The sequence below is a fragment of the Sebastes umbrosus genome, chromosome 7 (assembly GCF_015220745.1).
Source record: "Sebastes umbrosus isolate fSebUmb1 chromosome 7, fSebUmb1.pri, whole genome shotgun sequence".
In the NCBI taxonomy this organism is placed as follows: Eukaryota; Metazoa; Chordata; class Actinopteri; order Perciformes; family Sebastidae; genus Sebastes; species Sebastes umbrosus.
Window position 1 is genome coordinate 480,221 of NC_051275.1, and position 26,845 is coordinate 507,065.

At 45.2% G+C, this 26,845-nt stretch overlaps 1 protein-coding gene across 5 annotated transcripts in view; it reads right to left on the reverse strand.

The window, feature by feature from the left end:
* Positions 1-26,845, reverse strand: part of fat3a (FAT atypical cadherin 3a) — a 242,315-nt gene that overhangs the window by 133,805 nt on the left and 81,665 nt on the right. For all 5 annotated transcript variants that reach the window (XR_005207505.1, XM_037774476.1, XM_037774472.1 and 2 more), the window contains exon 2: positions 732-4,055. Coding sequence is in view for 4 of the 5 variants with exons in the window: in XM_037774476.1 (XP_037630404.1) it covers positions 732-4,038 (3,307 nt within the window). In the remaining variant the exon portion in view is untranslated. The remainder of the gene's footprint in view (positions 1-731; positions 4,056-26,845) is intronic.

Here is a 26,845-nt window from a genome sequence, read left to right on the forward strand (position 1 = left end):
ACCTGATTGCTGCACTACTAGGTGCATATCCTTCAACTATAGATCTGATATGGCATTCATCTGCTTTTATCTAATTTTGAATGTCAAAAAAGTGACAACAAAGCACTGAAGCCAAATGCAACAATGTAAATCAGTTAAATACTATTGTCATGCTTTCTCTTTTCTTCCCTCTTTGTATCGTCATGCTACTGTATGTATATACCATTATTTGTAAGGGGAAGTGTTGATTTATGTTGATTTGACACAGTGTATAGGCTACACTGTGTCAAATCAACATAAATGAGGTGACATTTGCTGTGACTGCATCATTGGAGCTGAATAAATGCAGTCTTGCCCATACATTATGGACTTGCCTTTGGTATTCTTTCACATGATCCAGTTTAATCTGTAGGCCTACAGATATCATATTTTCAGTTGGTTTTATTGTAGCGTATATGCAATATTATATTTGTGTATAAGGTGATTTGTATAAATAGACTACATTGATGTACAAACTGTAGGAAATGTACATATGTTGTATGTAATAAAATTCATACAACAATACATTTGAAGTGAAATATATTCTCAAGATGTGCATATAAATATATCCATGTATAAGATACTGCTAAATTAGGGTACTTGTACTAGGGCACCTGTTTTGGTTCAATTTGTACACTGCTTCTAACCCTGGGCAATACTTATTAAAAGCATAATACACATGATACAAAAGACAAGTTTCAAAGAAAACTCACCAGTCTCTTCATCAATGGCAAATCGTCCAAGCCCACTCCCATCACGAATGGAGTACTGGATTTCTCCATCTCTGCCAGCGTCATCGTCGTTAGCGATGACTTGGAGTAGGGTAGTTCCAATCCGGGCATTCTCTTTAACTAATCCTGTCAAGGCAAAGTGGGAGAAGTATGGAGCGTAGAGGTTTTCGTTCACATCCACGATCTCCACCTCCACAAAGGTGACAGAGAGAAGAGAGACAGGCCTTCCCTTGTCCTTGGCCTTCACAGTGAGGTTGTAGAACTGCTGGGTCTCGTAGTCAAGCTCTTTTGTCAGCCGAATAGCCCCGCTGGCCCTGTCTACCTCAAACCATCCATTGTAGTCGTTTGCTAGAGAGTACCGGACCTGGCCTCCCAACCCCAAATCTGGGTCTTGGGTTTCTAACCAGGCCACAACAGTTCCTACTGGAAGATCCTCCAGAGCCCTGGCTTTGTACACATTGGGGATAAATAGTGGAGGACAGTCATTCACATCCTCTAATATGATTTTCAAAGTGGTAACAGAAAACCTCTGGCCCCCTTTCTCTGCCTTGTCCCGAGCCTCAATTTTCAGGTTAAAAGCTGAAACAAACTCCCTGTCTAGTTGGCCAGCAACATACACTATCCCATTAGTGCGGTTGATACCAAACTGGGTGGTGCTGGTCAAAACAGAATACACAATCTCCCCATTGGGTCCAAGATCTTTGTCAGTGGCCTCAACCTGGATGACATCTGTACCTATGGCAGTGTTTTCAGGTATGACAATTCTATAGCCTCCTTCTTGCAAAAACTGGGGTGTATTATCATTAGCATCCTCTATGTAGACAGTAAGCAAACGCCAGGCAGTTTTCTGTGGCAGGCCAAGGTCATAGATAGTTAGGTTGAGGAGATAACGATCCCTCTTTTCTCTGTCCATAGGCAGGAAGACACTGATAAGACCAGTCTCCATGTCAATGGTAAAACAGCTGTCAGTGTTTCCATCTGAAATAGAGTATAGAATGTGACCGTTGAAACCTGTGTCACCATCGTAGGCACTGACCTTGAAAACACTCAAACCAATCTTAAGGTCTTCCCGTACAGCAATATCTGTGGGAAAAGCTTTGTCGAACTGAGGCGTTTGACGATTGACAGAGAAAAGGTCAATAAAACCTTCCTCGATTTTGGGCTTGGCACTAGCTTTGGACTTTTTGAGTAACTTTTCAGCTAACTTTTGGGCTACTCTTGTCTCTTTACAGTTGAAACTTTTGGGAGGAGATTTCCCATGAGCAACTGTGATGTTAACAAACATAGGATCAGAAAAGTTCTCACCATCTGTGGCAGTTATTTTTAGACTAAAGACACCATTCTTTGGACTGGCTGTGGTAAGGGAATGTTGCAGTGAAAGGACCCCTGAATCCGGGTTGAGGTCGAAGTACCCCCATTCGTTCCCTGAAATTATCTTATATTTTACTAGCTCCAACTCATCTATATCAATTGCAGACATTGTGGTAATCACTTCATCCACTGGGAAATCCCTGGAGATCACCCCCTGGCATGCTACCTTCTCAAACAATGGCTGGTTGTCATTTACATTTTCCAGGTGAATTGTCACATTGACTTCACTCTCTCGCCTGTAAGGCGACCCCCAATCAGATGCTCTGACAACAAATACAAAGCTCTCTGAAGAGGATTCAAAGTCCAACTCTTTAGTGGTGCTGATGATACCAGAAAACTGATTGATATTAAAGGGTAATGGCTGAAGGCTGGAAATGCTGTAAGTTATGTATCCATTTTCTCCTTTATCCTCATCCACTGCAAAAACTGTTAATACGTTGGTCCCAACTAGTACACTTTCATTGACCAAAACCTCATAAGAGGCCTGATCAAATGTTGGTGTGTTGTCATTGGCATCCTCAATGGTGACCTGCACTTTAACTTTGAGCTCACTATCTATTTCCAATACCTCAAGATTAAAGACATCCTGGGGCATCTGAGTGAACCACTGAGTGGTGGAGATTACGCCTGTTAGGGTGTTCATTTGAAAAAAAGCAGAATCTGCAGAAGGTGTCAGGATATATTCTGCATCATCAGGCTCTGGCTTGATTTTAACAGCCTCTACAATCGTGCCTGGTGGTGAAATTTCATTCAGACTAACATCATACAACTCCCGCTCAAACGTAGCTTCAGCTGTCTGTTTCTTGACCATAATGTGGACAACCTTGACGGCAGAGAACTTCTGTGGGGCTCCCCTGTCTTTAGCCTGCAAAGTGAGGTTACAGCCATAAGGGTACGTCTCCCAATTTACTGACTCAGAGGCCTTAATGGCAAACTCGCCTTCCACAGATCTTTCTACGAAAAACTGCTCTGAAGGGTCTCCACCAACAATGACCACCGAGTCTATCTCTCCATTTAAGCCTTCATCTAGGTCCTCAACAGTGATCATGGCATACACAGGGTTTTTATCAAGCCATGAGGGGCTGTGGGTGACCATATTCATGACTGGGGCATGCTCATTCACACGCTCTACATGGACAAAAAGCTTGGCTGTGCTGCTGACTCCATTATTTCCATAGAGTTTCATGCCGCGGTCCACTGCCAGAATTTCTAAGTCGTACCGGTTCTGTTCATCAACATTGAGCTTTCCACTGAGAGAGACCACTCCACTGGTTGGGTGTACAGCAAATAGCTCCATTTTCTCCTTGAAAAAATAGTAAAACTCCCCGTTGGAGCCAATATCTGCATCTGTGGCGGTAACTTGTGCTATACTTGTCCTGAGAGGGGTGCTCTCCGCTATGGTGACGGAGTAAGTGGTGGGGGAGAACAAGGGTCGCAGGTCATTCATATCCAAGACCTGGATGCTGACTTTAGTCCAGGTCTCAAGGAGGGCCTCTCCCTTAACAGAGGCTTTTATTGTCAATACATAGTTATCCTGAATCTCTCGGTTCAAGATAGCTGCGTTGCCACCTTTAGTCCTTATGCGCAAGAAGCAAAAGTCGCCCAGCACATACTCCTCTGCCTTGAAAAAGCCTTCGTCATCACCTGAAGTGATTCTGTAGCGGATCTCCCAGGAGCGCTGGGCCAGGTGGATGCCCATTTTAACTTTACTGTTGGCATAGGTGCGTGCTGCTGAGTTTTCGTAAACCGTAGCGTGGTAGACAGCCTGAGTGAAGCCAAAGTGATGTCCATCCTGAAGGCCCCCCGGGGTGTTCTGGCCGCAGCAGGGTGGTGGCTTGAAGAGCAGCAACGGCAGCAGCAGGGCTAGGCCGAGGAGAGGGGCTCGCATGCCTGCCCACTGGCCCATATTCACATCCATCCCATCATCACTGCATCCTGGAACAGAAAGAGATAGACAGAGACAGGGGGAGAATGGTTAGCTACAGGGGGAGGGATTTACAACATATACAGGCTACTTATTGTATCCTTAGTTTTATGTCTACTGGACTACAGAGATTGATCAGAAGTGGGGAGGGGAGGGGGCGTTCACAGTTACCGGGCAACCAAAATGACATCATCCTTGTGTGGTCTCTGGACACTGAGATCAGTGTCAACAGTCAATTGCAAGTTTCAGAAAAACCAGAAGTGGTTTGGGAAGGAACAAAATAATTGTATGGCTAGGAAGAGAAGTGTAACATCACCAAAACAAACACTAAAGAAAATAAGAGCAGAGGGCAAAATGATGGGCTGCTACACATGACCCTATCATAACCCATTTCCTGAAATACATGAAACTACAGCCCTGTGTCTCAAGACCATGTAATAACTCCAGACGCAAAATAGTTCTGGTTTGGAAACGGAGAGTCAACTAGCTGCTGTGTTCAGATTTTGTTCTCTTTTTCAGGGAAAAAAAATGTTCTGAAAGTAAGCAGCCACAAATATGTGCCAATCTGGGCTTTGGGAGAAAGCCTGATCCGGTAAAAGCCATGTTGTGGCCATAGGAGTGCCACAGTGGTCTGCATTTTGATGACTCGGCACTTTCCACCACAAGGGATGGAGAGATGGGGCGGGAAAAGACATAGACGGTGTCTGAGAGAACTGATAATAACACACTGCTAAATCTACATCACACACACTCACATGCACACAGCTCCTGCAAGAGTAGCTACACACTGTTTTTGTTTCAAACAGGAACTGATCCAGTCTTAACTTCTTACCGAAAGAAAAAAGAACATTTGGCTTTGCAAGCGTGACCAAAAACCACCTCATCTGAAACAATGCAAACCGATGCCTGGGCCTGCATTTAAATACAACCCAACAGTCATTCAGGGAATAAAGGCCAGAAGCCAAAAACACACACTCAGTTGTTGTCTGACCTTAAACTGTCATCTCAGTGTCAACTTCAGTCAGTGAGGGTGGAAGTGGGGGGGTTTCAAGGACGTTCCTGCTGGAAGTGTCTGAGAGCAGTCTCAGTCAGCTTTACTGGGTCACGACATCTCTCCTTTGAAAACCTAGTAGCAGCAGGGAGGCACAGTAATGATGCCTCAACACTGCAATCAGGGAATATTTCACCTTTTCTAACGAGAGAAAAAACACATCAGATCATTCAGCCAGGATGTGGTAGAGGGCGGGCTGGGGCTTTTCCACTGGAACACAATAGAGAGCTCCAGGGATGACGTGTTTTTGTTGGTCAACCCGGAGGTTAAAATCCTTCTGGTTCCTTCCACTAACAGGAAGTGATCATCTCCCTAGTTCACTTCACTAACAGGAAGTGATCATCTCCCTGGTTCCCTCCACTAACAGGAAATGATCATCTCCCTAGTTCACTTCACTAACAGGAAGTGATCATCTCCCTGGTTCCCTCCACTAACAGGAAGTGATCATCTCCCTGGTTCCCTCCACTAACAGGAAGTGATCATCTCCCTGGTTCACTAACAGGAAGTGATCATCTCCCTGGTTCCCTCCACTAACAGGAAGTGATCATCTCCCTGGTTCCCTCCACTAACAGGAAGTAATCATCTCCCTGGTTCACTAACAGGAAGTGATCAACTCCCTGGTTCCCTCCACTAACAGGAAGTGATCATCTCCCTGGTTCCCTCCACTAACAGCCAATGGGATTGTTCCATTGGGTTTTGGATTATTGCAGAAAATAATTTAAAAACAAAATGTATGATACTGACACGTTTTGTTTATCAAGATAATCTCCACTAATGAACACCACTTTATGATTTATGAAGTGTGAATGCAATCAGCAGAAGTAAAAAGCTAACGTTAGGCTATAAACAAAGTGCACCATGGTCACATGAGAGTGAGTATACACAACAAAACGCTCAGGAAAATGCCGTGGTGATGTTATAGTATTAGTAATATAATATATTAGTATTATAAAGAGTGAAAGAGACACACCGGGCGGGCACAAGGGTCCAACAACACAAGGCTTTCATCCAGGAGACAGCTGAAAGTGTTTTCACTGTACAAACGTAGTCATTTGAAGCCCGACCACGTTATTTTTTCCTACACCTAACTACCGTAAAACTGAAGATAACAGTGCAGGCTTTTATTTGTTCAATCACTCAATTCAACCTTGTGTATGTGGGACGGGCGGTTATGTGGGACGGGCTTTTAATTCCTTTTGCACAAAACTCATGCTCAGCAAAGATACTATCAAATTGATTATGTAAACCATTTGATAGCCTAATTTTTATTCAAGTAACATTTTACTTGAATAAAAATTAGGCTATCAAATAACATATCTATTATGAATCATTCATTTGATCTAGCTCCGAGACAGTTAACTACGCTGGTTTTACGGCACCGGCTCACCGATACGAAACCTCTCTTTATCCTGTTAACCCCGTCAGCGACGGAAAAGGGGTGAAAACTAAACAATATTCACAACTTGGATTAATTTGAATGAAAACCGTCTTGATTATTTTGATCGGTGGACCCTTACGGACAAAAGGAATATAAATATTCAAGGGATGGACACGTGTTCAGACTTTATGACCGCTTGAAAGGTAAGGAGTCACCACTTTATTTCTGTCTCTCTTGTTTACCGCTGTACTGAATAGTTTGAAGCTTAGAAGCTTAATAATGTTGACATTCTAATTATTATTATGAATAACTAACAGAAACATGGCATGCATTCTCTTTCTTTTGATCTCTCTCTTTCACCAAGACAAGTGATGCGGCGCTCAGCGTCTCTGACTCTAGTTGTCTCAGTCTTCAGTCCAAAAGTCAACAATTATTGAAAAAAGATCGATGTAATCATTTCCAAAATTCACAACATGCTTCCATCCAATGAATCACTCGGCTGTAAACCATATTTGTTGGCGTTTATCTTTTCAAGAACCACACAGAGGGAGGCACGCACCTAACGTGGCGGTCTAGCAGCAATCAACAGCACAAATCATGAATGAATTATACTTTGGTTCTCATGGTTTTCATAAAATGAACTGGACGACTGAAATGTGGAGAATCTAACCGATCTAACAATGTGTAACATGTCCAGATTAATAAAAGTTACCTGGCATTTAACTGAGACCTGCATCCATTTGTAAATACGTGTCGCTACACCAGTGAGTAAAAGGGACTCAGCATCTAACCCACGCTACGGTTAACGGTAAGTGGTTTTGTTTAATTCACGATATTAATCATGTTTCCTGCAACCGAAACATAACGTCAAGGGGTCTGACAAAGCGTCAGTATATGACAAAGTGGGATGAGGATGTGTTGGTATTACCTAGTTTCAGTTTCAGTTCAGTTCCCCGTCAGAAAGGGCTGTCTGACGGCGAGATAAAGTGGTGAAATAGTCTTAATATAGCATACACTTAAACAGATATTGATTTGTTAAGGTGAGCCTTTCTTTTATGTGGTTAAAATGTGTTTTTCTGCCGTCTCCGTCCACAACACTGTATTGCTTTGTTCCGGTGCCGGTGCTCCTGTCTGTTCTCCATGCTGGGGGCACACCAGCCGCCATCTACTGTAAGTAATACACCTACTGTGAAGAAGTAGCTCATACAGCCCCACTGAGAAACACCCAAACTATCCCTTTGAACTGAATTAAACGTAGACAGGCACATGAAGACGTAGTGGTAATTGTGGTAATTAGCACCGTTAATTTGACACACATACAGTAAATCACTGGAATAGTGATACAATATGGGATTAGAGATTAGAAAAAGATACAGAGATAGAGATGTGTCAGACTGTTTTAGGAAAGACAGTGTGTACACAGGAAATGTCAGTTAAATAATATAATATTATATAAATATAGCATGTTGGCATATGTGCACTATGTAAGGTCATGCTGCATTAGCTACTAGCAGTCCCTGTTTACACTGTGGCCATGGATGGACTGACCTATCACCTCGAGAATGATGCATAGATCTTTCTAAGGACATCAGAGATCCTGCTGATTTCACCACTACAGTATGTGTGTGTGTGTGTGTGTGTGTGTGTGTGTGTGTGTGTTCCAGTTTTACCAGCTCATGACTCTGAGAAGAAGGTCTATAGGGGATACCAGGCCAACAACCATCAGCTGCTGTGAGCTCACTTTGAGATTTGTCTTTGAGATTGTTCAACATGCAACCGACAAGATCAACCAACAAGTCAAAGTTCATTTATCGTCTTATGGTGCTTCTTACTCCATGTATGCTGAGGGAGATGGCATTTGTCTGCTCATTAGACTGGAGCAGCCTGTAGCTCCCTGCTGGTACAACTGCACAGCTTCAACTTAGCCTGCTGTTATTTTAAACTGGTACAATCCAACAATACCCGAGAGGCAGCCCACGCGCGCACACACGCACACACGCACACACGCACACACGCACACACACACACACACACACACACACACACACACACACACACACACACACACACACACACACACACACACACACACACACACACACATACTTGTGGCCATCGGAGCTCATTCCCGTCCCCGTATGTAGAGCTTTGCCCTGAGGGCTGGTTGGAGGGCAGTGTGCAGTGGGTTGACATCGAGCACATGTACCAGATATGCTGCTCTGCTCTGCCCGTTACATCCTACTGAGATCAGAGACAACAGTGTTCACCAGGACTATCTACCAGAGAGAGGAGCCATCGGCAGGCTGGAGCTGCCACGTCACACCCTGCGGCAAATTTCTGCTTAGGCTTGTGTTTTCTCTAAAGTGTGGCTGTAAACACATTCCTCTTTTTCAAGTTTTTGAACTGTGTGTATGTGTGTGTGTATGTGTGTGTGTTTGTGTGTTTGTGTGTGTCAGTGTGTTTGTGTGTGTGTGTTTGTGTGTTAGTGTGTTAGTGTGTTTGTGTGTGTAAGTGTGTTTGTGTTTGTGTTTGTGTGTTAGTGTGTTAGTGTGTTAATGTGTGTTTGTGTGTGTGTGTGGGTGTGTGTATGTGTGTGTGTGTGTGTGTCAGTGTGAGGTGTAAATGCATGTAGATAGAGGTGAGAAGATAAACAGATTGGGGGAGCTCAAGAAGGTATATATGTAGTTTTGATTTTGGTATTTCTGGTGTGATTTTAGACCACATCAGTACTTTTGCATATTTCAGGCCATGTACTACAAATCATATGTTCTCTATTTTGCGTTTCTTCAAAGCCCACCATAGTGTTGTAGATGTTTTGTGTCATTTAGTGTCACATTTTTCCTATTTTACATGCAGTAACTGCATTGCTTGACTGTATTTTCTGTTTGCCAGGCAAATAAAGCAACAGAGACTTAAAGGGGACGTATCATGAAAACTCCCTTCTTCAGTGATTGGTCACATCCATCTGGGTGTGTGGAGCTCCTACCAACCTACAAACTGTGAAATCAGACCCCAGTCAGCTTATTATGGGCTGTCTAGATCAGAAAACATGGGATTCAACCAGACAATCACATGTGGCTCCCTTGCTATGTCACATGCAGGCTCATTAGAATATACCGCCCACAGCTTGAGAAGTACCTTTGTTAAGGTGCAACCAAGCGGCAACCTCCGGTGCTGAGAAATGAAGCCAACGTGGAAGTTCCTCAAATGACCACTTGAGGCTCTAAAAGGGAGTCAACCCCCTCAGACCTCCATGTTCAAACGGCCCACTTTACAGCACAAAGGTTTACGCTGTTGGTCTGTAGAGATCATTTCTCTGTTCATGATAACAGTTTATAGAACTCACCTGTTTAAATGTACCTCGGTGTGTAGTAGCCGTGCGCGGCTGTACCACGGTGTGTAGTAGCCGTGTGCGGCGCGGCTGTACCTCGGTGTGTAGTAGCCGTGCGCGGCTGTACCTCGATGTGTAGTAGCCGTGCGCGGCTGTACCACGGTGTGCAATAGCCGTGTGCGGCGTGGCTGTACCTCGGTGTGTAGTAGCCGTGCGCGGCTGTACCTCGGTGTGTAGTAGCCGTGCGCGGCTGTACCACGGTGTGTAGTAGCCGTGCGCAGCTGTACCTCGGTGTGTAGTAGCTGTGCGCGGCTGTACCACGGTGTGTAGTAGCCGTGTGCGGCGCGGCTGTACCTCGGTGTGTAGTAGCCGTGTGCGGCGCGGCTGTACCACGGTGTGTAGTAGCCGTGCGCGGCTGTACCTCGGTGTGTAGTAGCCGTGCGCAGCTGTACCTCGGTGTGTAGTAGCTGTGCGCGGCTGTACCACGGTGTGTAGTAGCCATGTGCGGCGCGGCTGTACCTCGGTGTGTAGTAGCCGTGCGCGGCTGTACCTCGGTGTGTAGTAGCCGTGCGCGGCTGTACCACGGTGTGTAGTAGCCGTGCGCGGCTGTACCTCGGTGTGTAGTAGCTGTGCGCGGCTGTACCACGGTGTGTAGTAGCCGTGCGCGGCTGTACCTCGGTGTGTAGTAGCTGTGCGCGGCTGTACCACGGTGTGTAGTAGCCGTGTGCGGCGCGGCTGTACCTCGGTGTGTAGTAGCCGTGTGCGGCGCGGCTGTATCACGGTGTGTAGTAGCCGTGCGCGGCTGTACCTCGGTGTGTAGTAGCTGTGCGCGGCTGTACCACGGTGTGTAGTAGCCGTGTGCGGCGCGGCTGTACCTCGGTGTGTAGTAGCCGTGCGCGGCTGTACCTCGGTGTGTAGTAGCCGTGCGCGGCTGTACCTCGGTGTGTAGTAGCTGTGCGCGGCTGTACCACGGTGTGTAGTAGCCGTGTGCGGCGTGGCTGTACCTCAGTGTGTAGTAGCCGTGCGCGGCTGTACCTCGGTGTGTAGTAGCCGTGCGCGGCTGTACCACGGTGTGTAGTAGCCGTGCGCGGCTGTACCTCGGTGTGTAGTAGCCGTGCGCGGCTGTACCTCGGTGTGTAGTAGCCGTGCGCGGCTGTACCACGGTGTGTAGTAGCCGTGCGCGGCTGTACCACGGTGTGTAGTAGCCGTGTGCAGTGTGTACTGATGGACAAAGCAGAGTTAAACTTGATGTTCCTCTGAAGACACTGCAGACACCCTGGAAACTGAAATCATTTAAACTCATCTGTTTCTTCTTAAGTGCATAATTACCATGTTGTTTCTATACAAGGAAACCCCACAAGCCTGTGTCTGCCCCCCCAACCACTCACACACAAGGGATAGCGACAGAGAAAAGCACTATCATTCTCCACAGAGACGCCCCACTTACTGTCAGCTCTAAACACTCTCATTAGCTTTTCATTGCAGGCTAATTGGCCTTGAGTTGTGCGGCAAACAGCAGCCTGCACACCCTGGACACACCGCCGCCGCCGCCGCCGCCGCCGCCGCTGACCCTGCTGATACACAGCTACATGTTAACAGCTATTCTGCCTTAGCTACCAGCTCACATGCTGACAATGCAGCACACACACACACACACACACACACACACACATACACATACACATACACACACACACACACACACACAGTGAGGAGCTGACAGAGGCAACAAAATAATGTACAGCAGCAGGCTGACATTAGTTCTTTACCCAGACCATGACTCAGAGCACACAGAGGACAACACTAGCAGTCAACATGTCCTCTGTCCAATTAGCTGCATTCAAACCAACACCCGCAGGCGTGGACACCCTCACAGCTCCACAGTCCCTCTATCTTGTCCCCTGGCTGTCTTCTCTGGACGAGTGTCAGCCGTATTAATAACAATAACTCATGTTAGGGCTGGGCGATATGGCCTACAAAATAATATTGCAATATTTTTAGGCTATAATCGCGATACACAATATATATTGCGATATTTTCGAATATCCTCTAAGCACTTCATAAATGCTCAATTTAACCTTTTGATGGACACAATCACACCAATATGATGATTCGTGTAGTCACTGCAGCACACTGTATGTCTGCTTTCAAACCTTACTGTTTATATTCATTAGTGGTTTCTTTTGGAACAATTTTAATCTTGTGCTCTAGCAGTGGTGGACTGTAGTCTACTCAAGTACTGTACTATAGTACTTAGCAGGGACCGCCCCTCCCCGCAGCGAGAGAGGGAACAGCGAGCCCTCAACGGCCCCGCGGAGCCACAAGCCACACCCCCCCAGCCCCGGGCCTTACCGAGCCGAACTACAGCAGTGTGTGTGCAGCCAGCCAGCCAGCCAGCCAGCCAGAAGTGTAAAAGTATTTATCATTATGAAACTCTTCACGGCACACATGTAAAGAGGTGGATAGAGCAGCTTTGACAAGACTCTGACAGACTGACGCTTGTAACGAAATTAATAAACGCCAACTGGCGATATAAAACGATATTAACACATCAAACTGGAGGGAAAGGGGTTTTGTTTACTTTAGTGTTTTTTTTTGCTGTGGTGGTGAAAACGTTACCAGCGGTAACACTGCTGCTCCCGCTGTGCAGCGATCCGCCGAAAACCAAAGCGGCTTCTGGTTCACTGTGCTGTTTGTTACAGCGCCAAAACAACGGCGTAATGCCACACATGCAGTTACAACTGACTAAAATCCATCTAGCAATGCTTGTTAGAAAATAGAGTTTTCCATGAAGACACCCGTCAGAGTTTTATCGAGAGCTGGAGGCGGAGCGAAATTTAACTGAGGCGGCTGCCTCGTGATTCTCTATGCAGGTAAAAACGCTGCACACACTCACCCAGGAGAGAGGTCTGGATGGGGGCGGAGTCTGTGATGTGTGTGAGAGGGAGCCGGGGAAGAGAGGGAGAGAAGGAAATGCCAAAGCGAGTCTCATGCCGGCGGGATGGCTTAAAAACATTACATGACAATTTGTATTCGATGTTCACGATATAGTCATTTTATATACCGCGCGTGGGACAAGCTGCGATACATCGACTATATTCAATATATCGCCCACCCCTACCTCATGTTAATATCTAGATATTACATTTGGTCATCCAGAAACACAGCTCCATATGAAACTCTTGTTTTAATGCCCACGGCAGGAGGTTCATTCTGCAAGCCAAGCCCTGTAGTTTGAGCTCTGATTGTGACCTGATAGTGTGTCAGACTTTAAATCTGGAGCCACAGCAAACATTTCATCCATCTGTTCTATCTGATCTATTTGAACTGCACAGGCTACAGTTGGTCCTGACTGGGGTCCCCAGGACCCTGACACATTGCTCTTTTTAAGAAGCACTAATTAAAACAGAAAACAATGAAGTCATCAGTCAATGACATGAAAATAGGAACGATAGAATAAAGCAGCTGTGACATGACAAAGAGTGGAGGTCTGGGGATTGAGGGGGCCAGCTGGTAGGATGAGGGTTAAGGCTCTGAATGAGTGGAAGGGAGGACACAAATGTAAAAAAGTTCAATGTAAATCAGCTTTTATTGTGATGCAGCATAGCACAGCGTGGAATGTAGTCTCTGCATTTAATCCACTGTAATGTTGGGAGCAGTGGGCAGCCACTATAAAGCCCCCGGAGAGCAGTCTGGGGGTCCAGCACCTCAGTGGCCTGAACCTCTCCAGTTACGAGTCCACAGTCCGTACTTAGTCCGTGTGGGGACTTGAACCGGCAACCCTTCGGTTCCCAAGCCAAATCCCTACGGACCGAGCTACTCAACATTAAAAGGACATTTTGAGACTTTTTATAGCAGCATGGAACCATTCGGTGTCTTTTTTACCTTTAAGCAGCGTGGATGAGCTGTAACACAGTCACGATCCCTCCATACATCTACCAGCCATGCATGGATGTATATGTGATGGACATCTACCAGCCATGCATGGATGTATATGTGATGGACACCTACAGTACAGAGCTGGGACAGGTAACACACACATCACCAGAGCCAACATAAGCTGTGTTTTAAGCTGCTCTGGTGTGATGTCAACTCTTGGTTCACTGGTTGTCTGTTGTGTGTTGTGTATGCACTGTTGTTTTTACACAACTCTATAATAACAGATTTATATATGATATTATTTATTATTCTGACTGGATGATTTGATTTAAGAGACCTCACAGTCAGAACACTGGGACAGCTTCGTGTCCTGCTGTGATAATGACAGCGTGCTCTGTCTGGAAGGAGAGTAGGAGGACAAACAGAGAGACAGACGAGAGGAATAGAGAGCATGAGAGGTGGAGGACAGGAGGACAGGAGGAGTATTATCTCATCCATACAGAGAACTACAGCACGATGGCACCGACTGTGGTTAACACATCAGTCAGCAGACAGGCATCCATTGGGCCAGAAAAACTCAATTACCCACAATCCAACCTTTGTCTTTCTGCTACCACTGCTGAGAAATACATCAGACAAGTCAAAGTTTAACCACTTCAGGTCATATTTGGTGTTACAAAGCAGAACCCGGTGAGGTCCAGTACTGCTCTACTGGGAAAAACATATACAGTATATGTAGCATATATTACTTATAGTATTCTATTACCATTATATATTATATTACTGCAGAGATCTGGAAGATGGATCAATAACATGAGAATCAGCAGGGGCCTCATGTATAAACGGTGCGCACATACTAAAATGTTGCGTACGCTGTGTTTCACGCACACGCCGGGATGGATAAAAATCAACGTGACGTGAGAATGTGCGGACCGTGCCGCAAACTCTAGACCAGTCGTGAGAATGTGCGGTCAGCAGCATGACGAACGTGGAGAGCCACGCTCACTGCAGCCGCTACTCTACTACTGTTGGCAGGCTAGAGGGGGCTGGACTACTGAGATCCACTCGTCCGGTCCAGACTGAGACTGACCCTCTAAATGATGAAGAGGAGAGAGAACACACACCCTCTAAATGATGAAGAGGAGAGAGAACACAAACCCTCTAAATGATGAAGAGGAAGGAGAACACACACCCTCTAAATGATGAAGAGAGAGAACACAAACCCTCTAAATGATGAAGAGGAGAGAGAACACAAACCCTCTAAATGATGAAGAGGAAGGAGAACACACACCCTCTAAATGATGAAGAGGAGAGAGAACACACACCCTCTAAATGATGAAGAGGAAGGAGAACACACACCCTCTAAATGATGAAGAGGAGAGAGAACCCACACCCTCTAAATGATGAAGAGGAGAGAGAACACACACCCTCTAAACGATGAAGAGGAGAGAGAACACACCCTCTAAACGATGAAGAGGAGAGAGAACACACACCCTCTAAATGATGAAGAGGAGAGAGAACCCACACCCTCTAAATGATGAAGAGGAGAGAGAACACACACCCTCTAAACGATGAAGAGGAGAGAGAACACACACCCTCTAAACGATGAAAAGGAGAGAGAACACACACCCTCTAAATGATGAAGAGGAGAGAGAACCCACACCCTCTAAATGATGAAGAGGAGAGAACACACACCCTCTAAACGATGAAGAGAGAGAACACACACCCTCTAAACGATGAAGAGGAGAGAGAACACACACCCTCTAAATGATTAAGAGGAGAGAGAAAGTCATCTTCCATTGACGTTTGCAACAGGTGTGTGTATGTGTGTGTGTGTGTGTGCGTGCGTGCGTGCGTGCATGCGTGTGTGTGTGTGTGTGTGTATGCGTGCGCGTGTGTGTGTGTGTGTGTGTGTGTGTGTGTGTGTGTGTATGCGTGCGTGCGCGCGTGTGTGTGTGTGTGTGTGTGTATGCGTGCGCGTGTGTGTGTGCACCATGTGGAGAATCCCACACACACACATTAGTAGTGCTGCTCTGAGGACAAAATGGCAGCAGAGAATGAAGCAATGTTTCTCACACACACACACTGGGTCTCCTCCCCCATCCAGCTGCTGGTGTGGAACATGAGACCCCACCCCCCCACCTCCCCAAGTGGAGGATTATGGGAGGAGAGGAGAGAGGGCAGGTCTGTTAAATCACTTACCTGTTCTACAGCTCAACAACAGGATGGAGGACGGGGGGGACGGGGGGACGGGGGGGGTTCTCTGGTTACCTGCTCCGTCCAGACATTCTCTACTGTCACTATGGCCCTCTGTAACTACAGACCTAATGACAACTGACTAATGATAATTATTAATTATTAATTATAGTCTTTATTTACCATTATTGGAAACTTGACTCTCCATACATGCTGCTGATATACACTAGTATCAAATGACATACTGTAGTTGTTCTTCTTAGAGTAGTACTCTTAATGAGGTCAACTGATCACAATCTGTAAAATCACTGGAGTATATACAGCATATATATATATATATATATATATATATATATATATATCGGGGATGTCACGATACCAGAAATCTAGTAGTCGATACCAATACCAGTGAAATTCCACGATTTTCGATACCAATTCGATACCACGGTAAAAAACATGAAACAACAACAATAAATCCCCTGTACTGTAATTCAACACGCACTCTTTTATTAAAACATTTGAACATTACAATAAACAGAGGCATGTAGCCTTTAAGTAATAAATAAAAAGAATTGACCCATTTAGTTCATTTTGGCGTATCAGCGGCATGTTATCAATCGATACTCAGACGACGGACACTACATACTGACCGTGAACGCATCTGGTCCGTCAGCTCAGAGTAGTAACAGTAGGAGGCAGAGGATTTGTTGTGGAGGTGAAAAGCAAGCGCACCTATTAGGCAATATTTCACGTTTAATCCCAACGCTATAAGGGAACCAGAACGTTAATGAGGTAATTGCCGCGAGGTGGATGGAGCCGTCACAGCCAGTGTGCACGGAGCAGCGGCGCCAGGTAGATATATGTATATAAACTGGAAAAACAAAGTTTGGAAACTTGTGTTTGGTCGATTATTTCTCTGTTGTTACAATGCTAATGGTCATTGTATTTTACATGGTTGGAAAGCCTGTTTATTTACCTTCACAATGATGTCCAACTTGTAAGGATCATGCATTTGTGGGATGAGCAGCACAGCTGATTATGTGGGTAGCACCCAAAATGCTCTGCCAATGGTAAACAGTGTATTCTAATAAGGCTACCAGGAAGCCTGCAATGACTGCCCTTCACCGTCAGGCCCGTTGGCGCTGGTGTCGACAACACAGACAATGGAACCTGAACATGTGGGGGAATGTCATGTTCAGTTATGAGTCCAGGTTCTGTCTGCCAAAGTTGGATGGCAGGGTGAAAGTATGGAGACGACGTGGAGAACGCTATGCTGATTGTTGCACCGATGGAGTAACAGCTTTTGGTGGGGGCAGTGTCATGGTGTGGGGCAGCATCTCCCTCACTGGGAAAACAAGGCTTGTCATCATTGAAGGCCATCTCAATGCAGGGAGATATCGGATTGAGATTCTGCAGCCAGTGGCGATCCCATACCTCCACAATCTGGGACCTAACTTCATCCTCCAAGAAACAACGCTCACCCCCACAGAGCCAGGGTTATCACAGACTACCTCCACAATGTGGGAGTAGAGAGAATGGAACGGCCTGCCGAGAGTCCAGACCTCAACCCAATTCAACACTTGTAGGATCAGCTTGGGCGTGCTGTACATGTTAGAGTGACCAACACAACAACGCTGGCTGACCTGCAACGAATCCTGTTTGAGGAATGGAACGCCATCCCACAGCAACGTGTGACCAGGTTGGTGACCAGCATGAGGAGGAGGTGCCAGGATGTTGTGGCTGCGTATGGATCTTCCACCGCTACTGAGGCTCCTGACGGTGTATTAAATGAATAAAGTGTCAAATTGCCAATATGTCTTGTTTGTTCCTTGTTACTGAAAGAGAGTTCAATCATCCAATCCACCAAACAACTCAAAACAAGAGTCAACACCAACAGGAGAATACACTGTTTACCATTGGCAGAGCATTTTGGCAAATTTTTCTTGGGCGCTACCCACATAATCAGCTGTGCTGCTCATCCCACAAATGCATGATCCTTACAAGTTGGACATCATTGTGACGGTAAATAAACAGGCTTTCCAACCATGTAAAATACAATGACCATTAGCATTGTAACAACAGAGAAATAATCCACCAAACACAAGTTTCCGAACTTTCTTTTTCCAGTTTATATCACAAACGGTCTAATAAAAGAATAGCTGTATAAAAATGACATGACAAACCTTTCACTGTTGGTTATTTGGTGATACGACATATTTAGGTGAAAACCAGTTGATCATTATCCTCCAACTGAAGTTATTCTTTATCATTATTTATTTATACAGTATAACAACAATGTGATGAATGTGACTGGATCCACCCAGCTGCCATATTGATTCATGAAGTCCTACTGAGCTGATGCTACCTGACTGCTTCCCTCAGTAGTCCTTAATGACTACATGACTACTACATGAAAAACAGAGTGACCCTTTGACTGATAGGTCTGACACCAGCACAGCTCTAGAGCTGCTGACCATACTGTACTTTACTCTACTGTATATTATACTGTACTCTGATGGAACATTTGAACTGGTTCATTACTCTTGCAGAGTCCAGTTTGAACTGTTAAAGTTGAGTAACTTAATACTTTTCTACACAAGTGGTTTCACTTTAATAAGAAACATTTCTCTAAATGTGGTGGAAAAGCTGCATACTGTACTACCGTAGTAGTACTGTACTGCTGTAGTAGTACAGTACTACTGTACTGCTGTAGTAGTACTGTAGTAAACCTGTAGTAGTACTGTAGTAAACACCGTAGTAGTACTGTACTGCTGTAGTACTACTGTATTGCTGTAGTACTACTGTACTGCTGTAGTACTACTGTACTACTGTACTACTGTAGTACTACTGTAGTAATACTGTACTACTGTAGTGCTGTAGTAGTACTGTACTACTGTAGCAGTACAGTACTACTGTAGTAGTACTGTACTGCTGTAGTAGTACTGTACTGCTGTAGTAGTACAGTACTACTGTACTGCTGTAGTACTGTACTGCTGTAGTAGTACGGTACTACTGTAGTAGTACCGTACTGCTGTAGTAGTACGGTACTACTGTAGTAGTACTGTATTGCTGTAGTAGTAATGTACTGCTGTAGTAGTACAGTACTACTGTACTGTAGTAGTACTGTATTGCTGTAGTAGTACAGTACTACTGTACTGCTGTAGTAGTACTGTACTACTGTAGTAGTACTGTACTGCTGTAGTAGTACTGTACTACTGTACTGCTGTTGTAGTACTGTACTGCTGTAGTAGTACAGTACTACTGTACTGCTGTAGTAGTACTGTACTGCCGTAGTAGTACAGTACTACCGTAGCAGTACTGTACTGCTGTAGTAGTACTGTACTACTGTACTGCTGTTGTAGTACTGTACTGCTGTAGTAGTACTGTACTACTGTACTGCTATAGTAGTACTGTACTACCGTAGCAGTACTGTACTGCTGTAGTAGTACTGTACTACTGTAGTAGTACTGTATTGCTGTAGTAGTACTGTACTGCTGTAGTAGTACTGTATTGCTGTAGTAGTACTGTACTGTTGTAGTAGTACTGTACTACTGTACTGCTGTAGTAGTACTGTACTGCTGTAGTAGTACTGTACTGCTGTTGTAGTACTGTACTGCTGTAGTAGTACTGTATTGCTGTAGTAGTACTGTATTGCTGTAGTAGTACTGTACTACTGTACTGCTGTAGTAGTACTGTACTGCCGTAGTAGTACAGTACTACCGTAGCAGTACTGTACTGCTGTAGTAGTACTGTACTACTGTACTGCTGTTGTAGTACTGTACTGCTGTAGTAGTACTGTACTACTGTACTGCTATAGTACTACTGTACTGCCGTAGTAGTACAGTACTGCCGTATTAGTACTATACTGCCGTAGTAGTACAGTACTGCTGTAGTAGTACAGTACTGCTGTAGTAGCCGATCAATGCTATAGTTCCAGCTACATCCTCTCACAGGACTGGGAGAGAGAAGAAGGATCTGCTCACTGGATGATCTTCAATAGAAACATTTTCTAAAACCCAGGAAGTGAAGACCAGAGTTGTATCTTTCATATAAAACATATGTACATGGTAATAAAACATATATGGTAATGTCAATTAGATATAGTATAATAGCAATATGAGTTAGATATAATATAGTAGTAATATGAGTTAGATATAGTATAATAGTAATATGAGTTAGATATAGTATAATAGTGATATGAGTTAGATATAGTATAATAGTAATATGAGTTAGATATAGTATAATAGTGATATGAGTTAGATATAGTATAATAGTGATATGAGTTAGATATAGTATAAGAACATGTGTGATGTGCATATGGGACTCTGTGATGTGAACAACATGGATTTAAAAAGGAAGGTAAACCCTCTTCTGTCATGTTCACGGTGACAGGCTTCCATCTACAACACAGCTGAGGAGACACCATGGGACAGAGGTGGAGCTCCAAGACACCGTCACACACACACACGCACACACACACCATCACACACAAACACATACACACACACACACACACACACACAAACACACGCACACACACACACACACACACACACACACACACACACACACACACACACACACACACACACACACACACACACACACACAGATAATGAGAGTAAAGGAGCAGCCATATCTGTGTCTCTGAGGCTCTCTGCTCTCTGTGAGAAGATACTGGAGCACCAAGGACAACTACTGCTATCTCCTCCATACCTTACACACACACACACACTGAAAAAGCAGCTTTGACCTTGAGGCCGCCCGAGGAGCTGCTATCGGTGCTCATGGTCATCTGGCAGCTGGATCAGCCCCCCCCCCCTCATCCATATTCATGCTGCTCTGCTGCTGCATGCAGCGGGATGCCTCACATGTTCCAGTGGTGCACAGAGTATTCATATTTCACCAGAGAGGCGTGGGTGCTGCTACGATGAGAGGAGATACACTTTATCTCACTCTCTCTCACACACACACACACACACACACACACACACACACACACACACTTCAGAGTGGGTGCATTGCAGAGGAGCAGAAATAATTGCATAAGACTGACTTCGACACCCCATTTACTTCAGTGGCTCAGAGGAAAGGCAGGGGGACAGCTGGAGGGTGTGTGTGTCTGTGTGTGTGTGTGTGTGTGTGTCCCTGCAGAGCTGTATACACTATAAGCGTGAGAGCTCCAGCTCGGTCCAGACCACCCCTCTCCTCTGCTTCTGTTCCTACTGGGCCCATTTGTTCTGCTCTGGAAGCTCGGATCCATTTAAGACTTACGTGTGTGGGTGTGTGTGTGTGTGTGTGTGTGTGCGTGTGTTTGTGTGTGTGTGTGTGTGTGTGTGTGTGTGTGTGTGTATATGTGTGTGTGTGTGTTGAAGCTTATTCTCTAGTTTTGGGCTCCCCATGTAACATTATCCCCTCCGTGTCCCTCCAAGTGTCCCCAGAGGTCTCGGGCAGCAAACAGAAAACAAGAAGGGCAGGATGGGGAGGTGAAACGTGAGGAAGAAGAGGAGGAGGAGGAGGAGGAGGAGGAGGGGGAGGTGAACCGTGAGGAGGAGGAGGAGGAGGAGGAGGAGGAGGAGGAGGATGGGGAGGTGAAACGAGGACGGCGGAGGAGGAGGAGGAGGAGGAGGATGGGGAGGTAAAACGTGAGGAGGAGGAGGGTGAGGAGGTATTAGGAGGAGGAGGAGGAGGAGGATGGGGAGGTGAAACGTGAGGAGGATGAGGAGGAGGAGGCGGAGGAGGAGGAGGAGGAGGAGGAGGAGGAGCAGGAAGAGGAGGGGGAGGTGATTCGGAGGAGGAGGAGGATGAGGAGGAGGAGGAGGAGTAGGAGGAGGAGGAGGATGGGGAGGTGAAACGTGAGGAGGAGGAGGATGAGGAGGAGGAGGAGTAGGAAGAGGAGGATGGGGAGGTGAACCGTGAGGAGGAGGAGGAAGAGGAGGAGGGATGTCTGATAAAGTGTTTAGGCCTGGACTAAAGACTGGTTTAAGGTACTGCATTGCCTCTAATGAGCACTGGATCCCGGCTCAAAAAACTGTACTATCAGAGGCCCTGTTCACACCTGGTATTGACATGTGTCTTGGGTGATCACTAGTGGACAGCTCACATCAAGTCACATTGAGATCGGATCTTTCAGACCACATTCAGAGGTGGTCTGGGCCACATTAAGGACGGCCTACTCTGCTGATGTCCCGCTGGGATCCGCTGGTCTCTGATCTCCTCAGGTGGATAGACAGGCTGACGCGAGCCTTTGTGCTCTACTGTATCATGTCTCTATTTTATTAAATAGATCTCATCTATAAGCTACATATCTACAAACTATCAGACGGGGAACCGGAAGTGCATTATTATCAGACTGACAGAGACGTGTCGGTGCTGTTGGTCCGCTGCTCTGCGCGGAGCTGACACCCGTCCGTCCATCCATCCGCCTGCTGTGTCTCCTGCCCGCTCACTGAGCTCCTTGCTCGCTGTTGTCTGGCAAAGGCAGCGGTTCCCGGGGACCGCCGATACAATAACCTTTATTTTGATGTTAATAAAATGTAGCAGAAGTCATGAATATGTAGGATATTACTACTGACATTCCTGTAGTATTACGTCACAGCGGCTGCTGTAGTAGCCGTGTGTTTACTACGTGATTATTTGCATACAGAGCGGGGAAGTGAGATCAGATCACAAGTGGCCACTGGAGATGCTTTCTAATACCAGGTGTGAACAGATGTACTTAAAGCTGTCCACTTGTGATGGGATCACTGAGGACGCATGTTGATACCGGTCTGAACAGGGCCTAAAATAAAGAAGTAATGAAGCGTCCCTGGTCCTCTCTGGAACACTAAACAGGATTTATACAACGGACACGTGGATGATAGAGGTCATCAGACAGGTCAACATGCTGCATGCAGTGGTGGAACAAGTAATACAATACCAGTACATCAATGTAAGTCAAAGTCTGCATTCTAAATGTTACTGAAGGAAAAGAACAGAAGTATTATCAGAAACATGTACTTAAAGTATCTAAAGTACAAGTACTTCTATATTATTCCATATGACATTATTAGATTGTTAATACTGATGCAACAATGTGCAAATAGCATGTTACTGCTGTACGTTGTCATGGTGGAGCGGTGATGTTACGACGGGCCCCAGTGCCCGCACACACACACGCACACACACACACACCATGGTCTTGTCTCGTCACATGATCAAAGACAGTGAGACTTGATGTTGGACAACATCAGTATAGTTTAGTTTGTTATAGTTATAGTTGTGTTTGATATGGACATCACACTAGCATCACAAAGCCTCAAGATATCTAGTCTCAGAGAGCCCACAGATATCTGAAAACCAGCACAGCTACACTAAAAACAAGTTCATTTGTCTAGATCCTAGAACAAAATTAAGATTTCTTTTCTCAATATGTAGGAAAATGTCATTATATTTAACAACTGCTACTGCCATCATCTTGAAATAAGGTTATACATTTTTTATTTTTATGTTTATTTGACACATTTTACAGCTAAACAATACACTAAAAGATGATTCTGAGAACATCTGAGGAGAGAAATAGGCATTACAGTAACAGAATATTGATTCATATTTGATCAGCGCTGTCTAGTTTGACCGTTTGATCAGAGTTCGCGAGTGATTGACAGCTGCTCAGAGACGGCAGACTCCAGAATCCTATGTGCTCCATTTCTACCCACTGCTGCTTTGAAGTGAACTCATTCTGATTACCAGGAGTCGAGAAAGTCAGATTTGATCTTATTTTAGGACTTCTGGTGTCTTCACATTCTGACTTATTTCAAGAAATCTTTACAAGTGAAAATCACCAAATTTGCTTGTTTAAAGCAAAAGCATGCTCGTATCTAAACTGTTTTCACTTACAGAAGATAGAGGATTGTTTTGGTATTTGTGTCGCTACCCTGCTTAGCTGTAATGGTTTTAAAATATCTGTGGGTTCTTTGAAACACAGTGTTAGGGGCCCGGGAGGATGGAGGGGAAGAGTCCCCTCGCGGCCATAAAGGGAAACCCGTCATTAGGCCATCCCATGGGGGGCAACGGTTGCCTCTCGGTCAATGTCATGTATGATGTAATAGAATTAAAAGTCATAGTGTGATAAGATGGTGGAAATAGGAAATTCTGACTTCAAACATGTTTAGAATTCTCAGAACCAGTATTACAATTTCAGTAACAAGTTATAATATCTTTTTAAGATAATTAAGGGCTCAAAGCTTGAAACAAGCCCCGGATCAGAGAAAAAACGTTGTTCCGATATGCATCTAATACTGCCCAAAGTTCGGTATCAAGTATCGGCGAGTATGCCAGTCTATGCACTGATCCGATAAAATCATTTATTAACCCAGAAAAAAATCAACTTGTTAAACCAGAAAATCAATTCTTCTACGCAGCTCCAAAACAGCAGCCTTCACTGTGCAGTGGCCCTGGAGGTAGCATGGCTGCCACTGGAAACTACTTGTTTAGAGCAGCGAAGAAGAACTGATTGCAGGGAGTTTGTCAGGTGACGATAGCAAACAACAGTGCGGTTCTGGTGGAGACCGGTGAGAAACGGTTGAGTAACGGTAGAGTAATGGTAGAGTAACGGTAGTCAGAGAGGGAAACATTTCACAGTGGAAAATCTGTTTTACAAAGAGTTGAACCTGAGCCAGGCCATACAACAAAAATATAACATGTTTTTATTATTATTAATTATTAATTATTATTATTATTATTGTTATTATTAAGGCTGCACGGTGGAGCAGTGGTTACCACTGTCACCTTACCGCAAGAGGTTCTGTGTAGGTCTGAAACTGGCAACGACAGTTGTGCTGCGATGTGCGCCGCCGTGCGTGCGCCGCTGTGCGTGTGCCGCTGTGTGTCTGCCAGGTGTAAGAGACACCCTTCATCTTTTTGCCGTGTTGACGTTTGACTCTGAGAAGAAGGGGGGGGGGGCTCTGTGATGCAGGGAGAAGTTTTATCATGGTCTTCAGAGAAAATGGTAGAGAGACCACCGATGGTAACACACCTTGGATGTGCTTTCATTTGTCCATGAAAAGCAGAGCTGATTAAAAGCTATTAAAGCTACTAAACGCTAACAGGGCGGCTCATCAGAGAAGCACTGTCTGCTCTCCTCTCTCTCTCTATATATGCTATATATACGGCAGGTTACAGGAACCAGACCAAGGCTGACCTACAGAACCTACAGAACCTACAGCAGTGCATTCAGCTGATAGGATGTTCATACACACCTTTACACACACACACACACACACACACATCGTCGGAGCTACTGAGTGTGTGTTTGGGGGTGGGGGTGCTAAACAGCCATTGGATTGCTTTATAGGGCCATATGTTCCCACCTCCTGTGTATAGCTGACATTTTGGCGGTGCACACACACACACACACACACACACACACGCACACACACACGGTGAGGGTAGCGGGTCAAAAGTTCACCTCTAAACTAATTAGCAGTAAATTCTTCTTGCTGACGTTCCAAAATGGCAGCAAACTTATTAAATCATGACAGACAGACACCGTGGCAGGGCTGCACTGATGTACTTCCTACGGCAGTTGAAGAAATTCAACCTGCCACAGACCATGATGGTGCACTTTTACTCGGCCATCATCGAGTCCATCCTCACCTCCTCCATCACCGTCTGGTTCGCCGCTGCCACCGCCAGGGACAAGGCCAGGCTGCAGCGGGTCATCCGTGCTGCAGTGAAGGCGATCGGCTGCAACCTTCCCTCCCTCCAGGAGCTGTACACCTCCAGGACCTTAAGTAGGGTAGGGAAGATTGTGGCCGACCCCTCCCATCCTGGACACCATCTATTTCAGACTCTGCCATCTGGCAGGAGGTTAAGGTCCATCAGGACCAAAACCTCACGCCACAAAAACAGTTTCTTCCCCATGGCAGTGGGGCTCTCCAACAGCCCATCCGCCCCCCTGTGACTGTCTCTCTCTCACACACTCACTACTGCCCCCCCCCCCCCCCCCTGCCGACACTGACTCTCCCCCCTCTCTCAATATTTGCACTATCTTTATATCATGTTTATAGCTTATTTGTAATTTGTAAATTTTACATTTTTATTATTTTATTCTAACGTTTTTTATCTATTCTTTTGTTATTATACAGTTTGTCTTGCACCAACAATGCCAAAGAAAATTCATAGTGTATACCTCTTACACCTGGCAATAAACACCTTTCTGATTCTGATTCTGATTTTGATTCTGATGTGTGTGTGTGTGTGTGTGTGTGTGTGTGTGTGTGTGTGTGTATGTGTATTCTCTCTCAAACTGAGATTCATTCTGAGGATATCAAGCAGTGACGGGAGTTATGTTAACAGAGAACTTTACAAAAACTTTGTAAGCGCTGATGGAAAATTCCAAAGGCTGAAACAACATGAGACCAAATGTTGAAGATTAGAGGACAGAGAAACAACAGGTGAGTGGACTGATACAGGATCAACATCAGCTTCATCAGGGAGGTTACCCACAACATGATGAAGACTCCAGCCTGGGAATGAGCAACCAATCACAGGCTGAAACAACCCTGTAGGCAGCCAATCAGACAAATGGATCAGCTCAGTGCCTATAGCTCCATGTATTCTACAGCAGGCTGACTGATCATATGTTTACACACACACACCTAGTATATAAAGTATATATATATATACAGTATATATACATATAGCAGAGCTACTATACAACTGCCCAATAAAAACATCAACCTTATCTTTACTTTCAGAGAAACCAAACTAACTAACTCTAAAAGGAATTAGGGATCTCACAAAAAGCAAAAACCAAAACTTGCTTTTCTACAGCGGTACCAGCGGTACCAGCGGTACCTACGGAAATGTCATTAGTTGAGCAGGTATTTGAGTACTGGGCACGCTGAGATGGAAAGTCATCAGTATTCATCGTCTTGGGTCCATAAATGTCCAAATGAACCATTTTTTTTGCCAATCCCTCCGA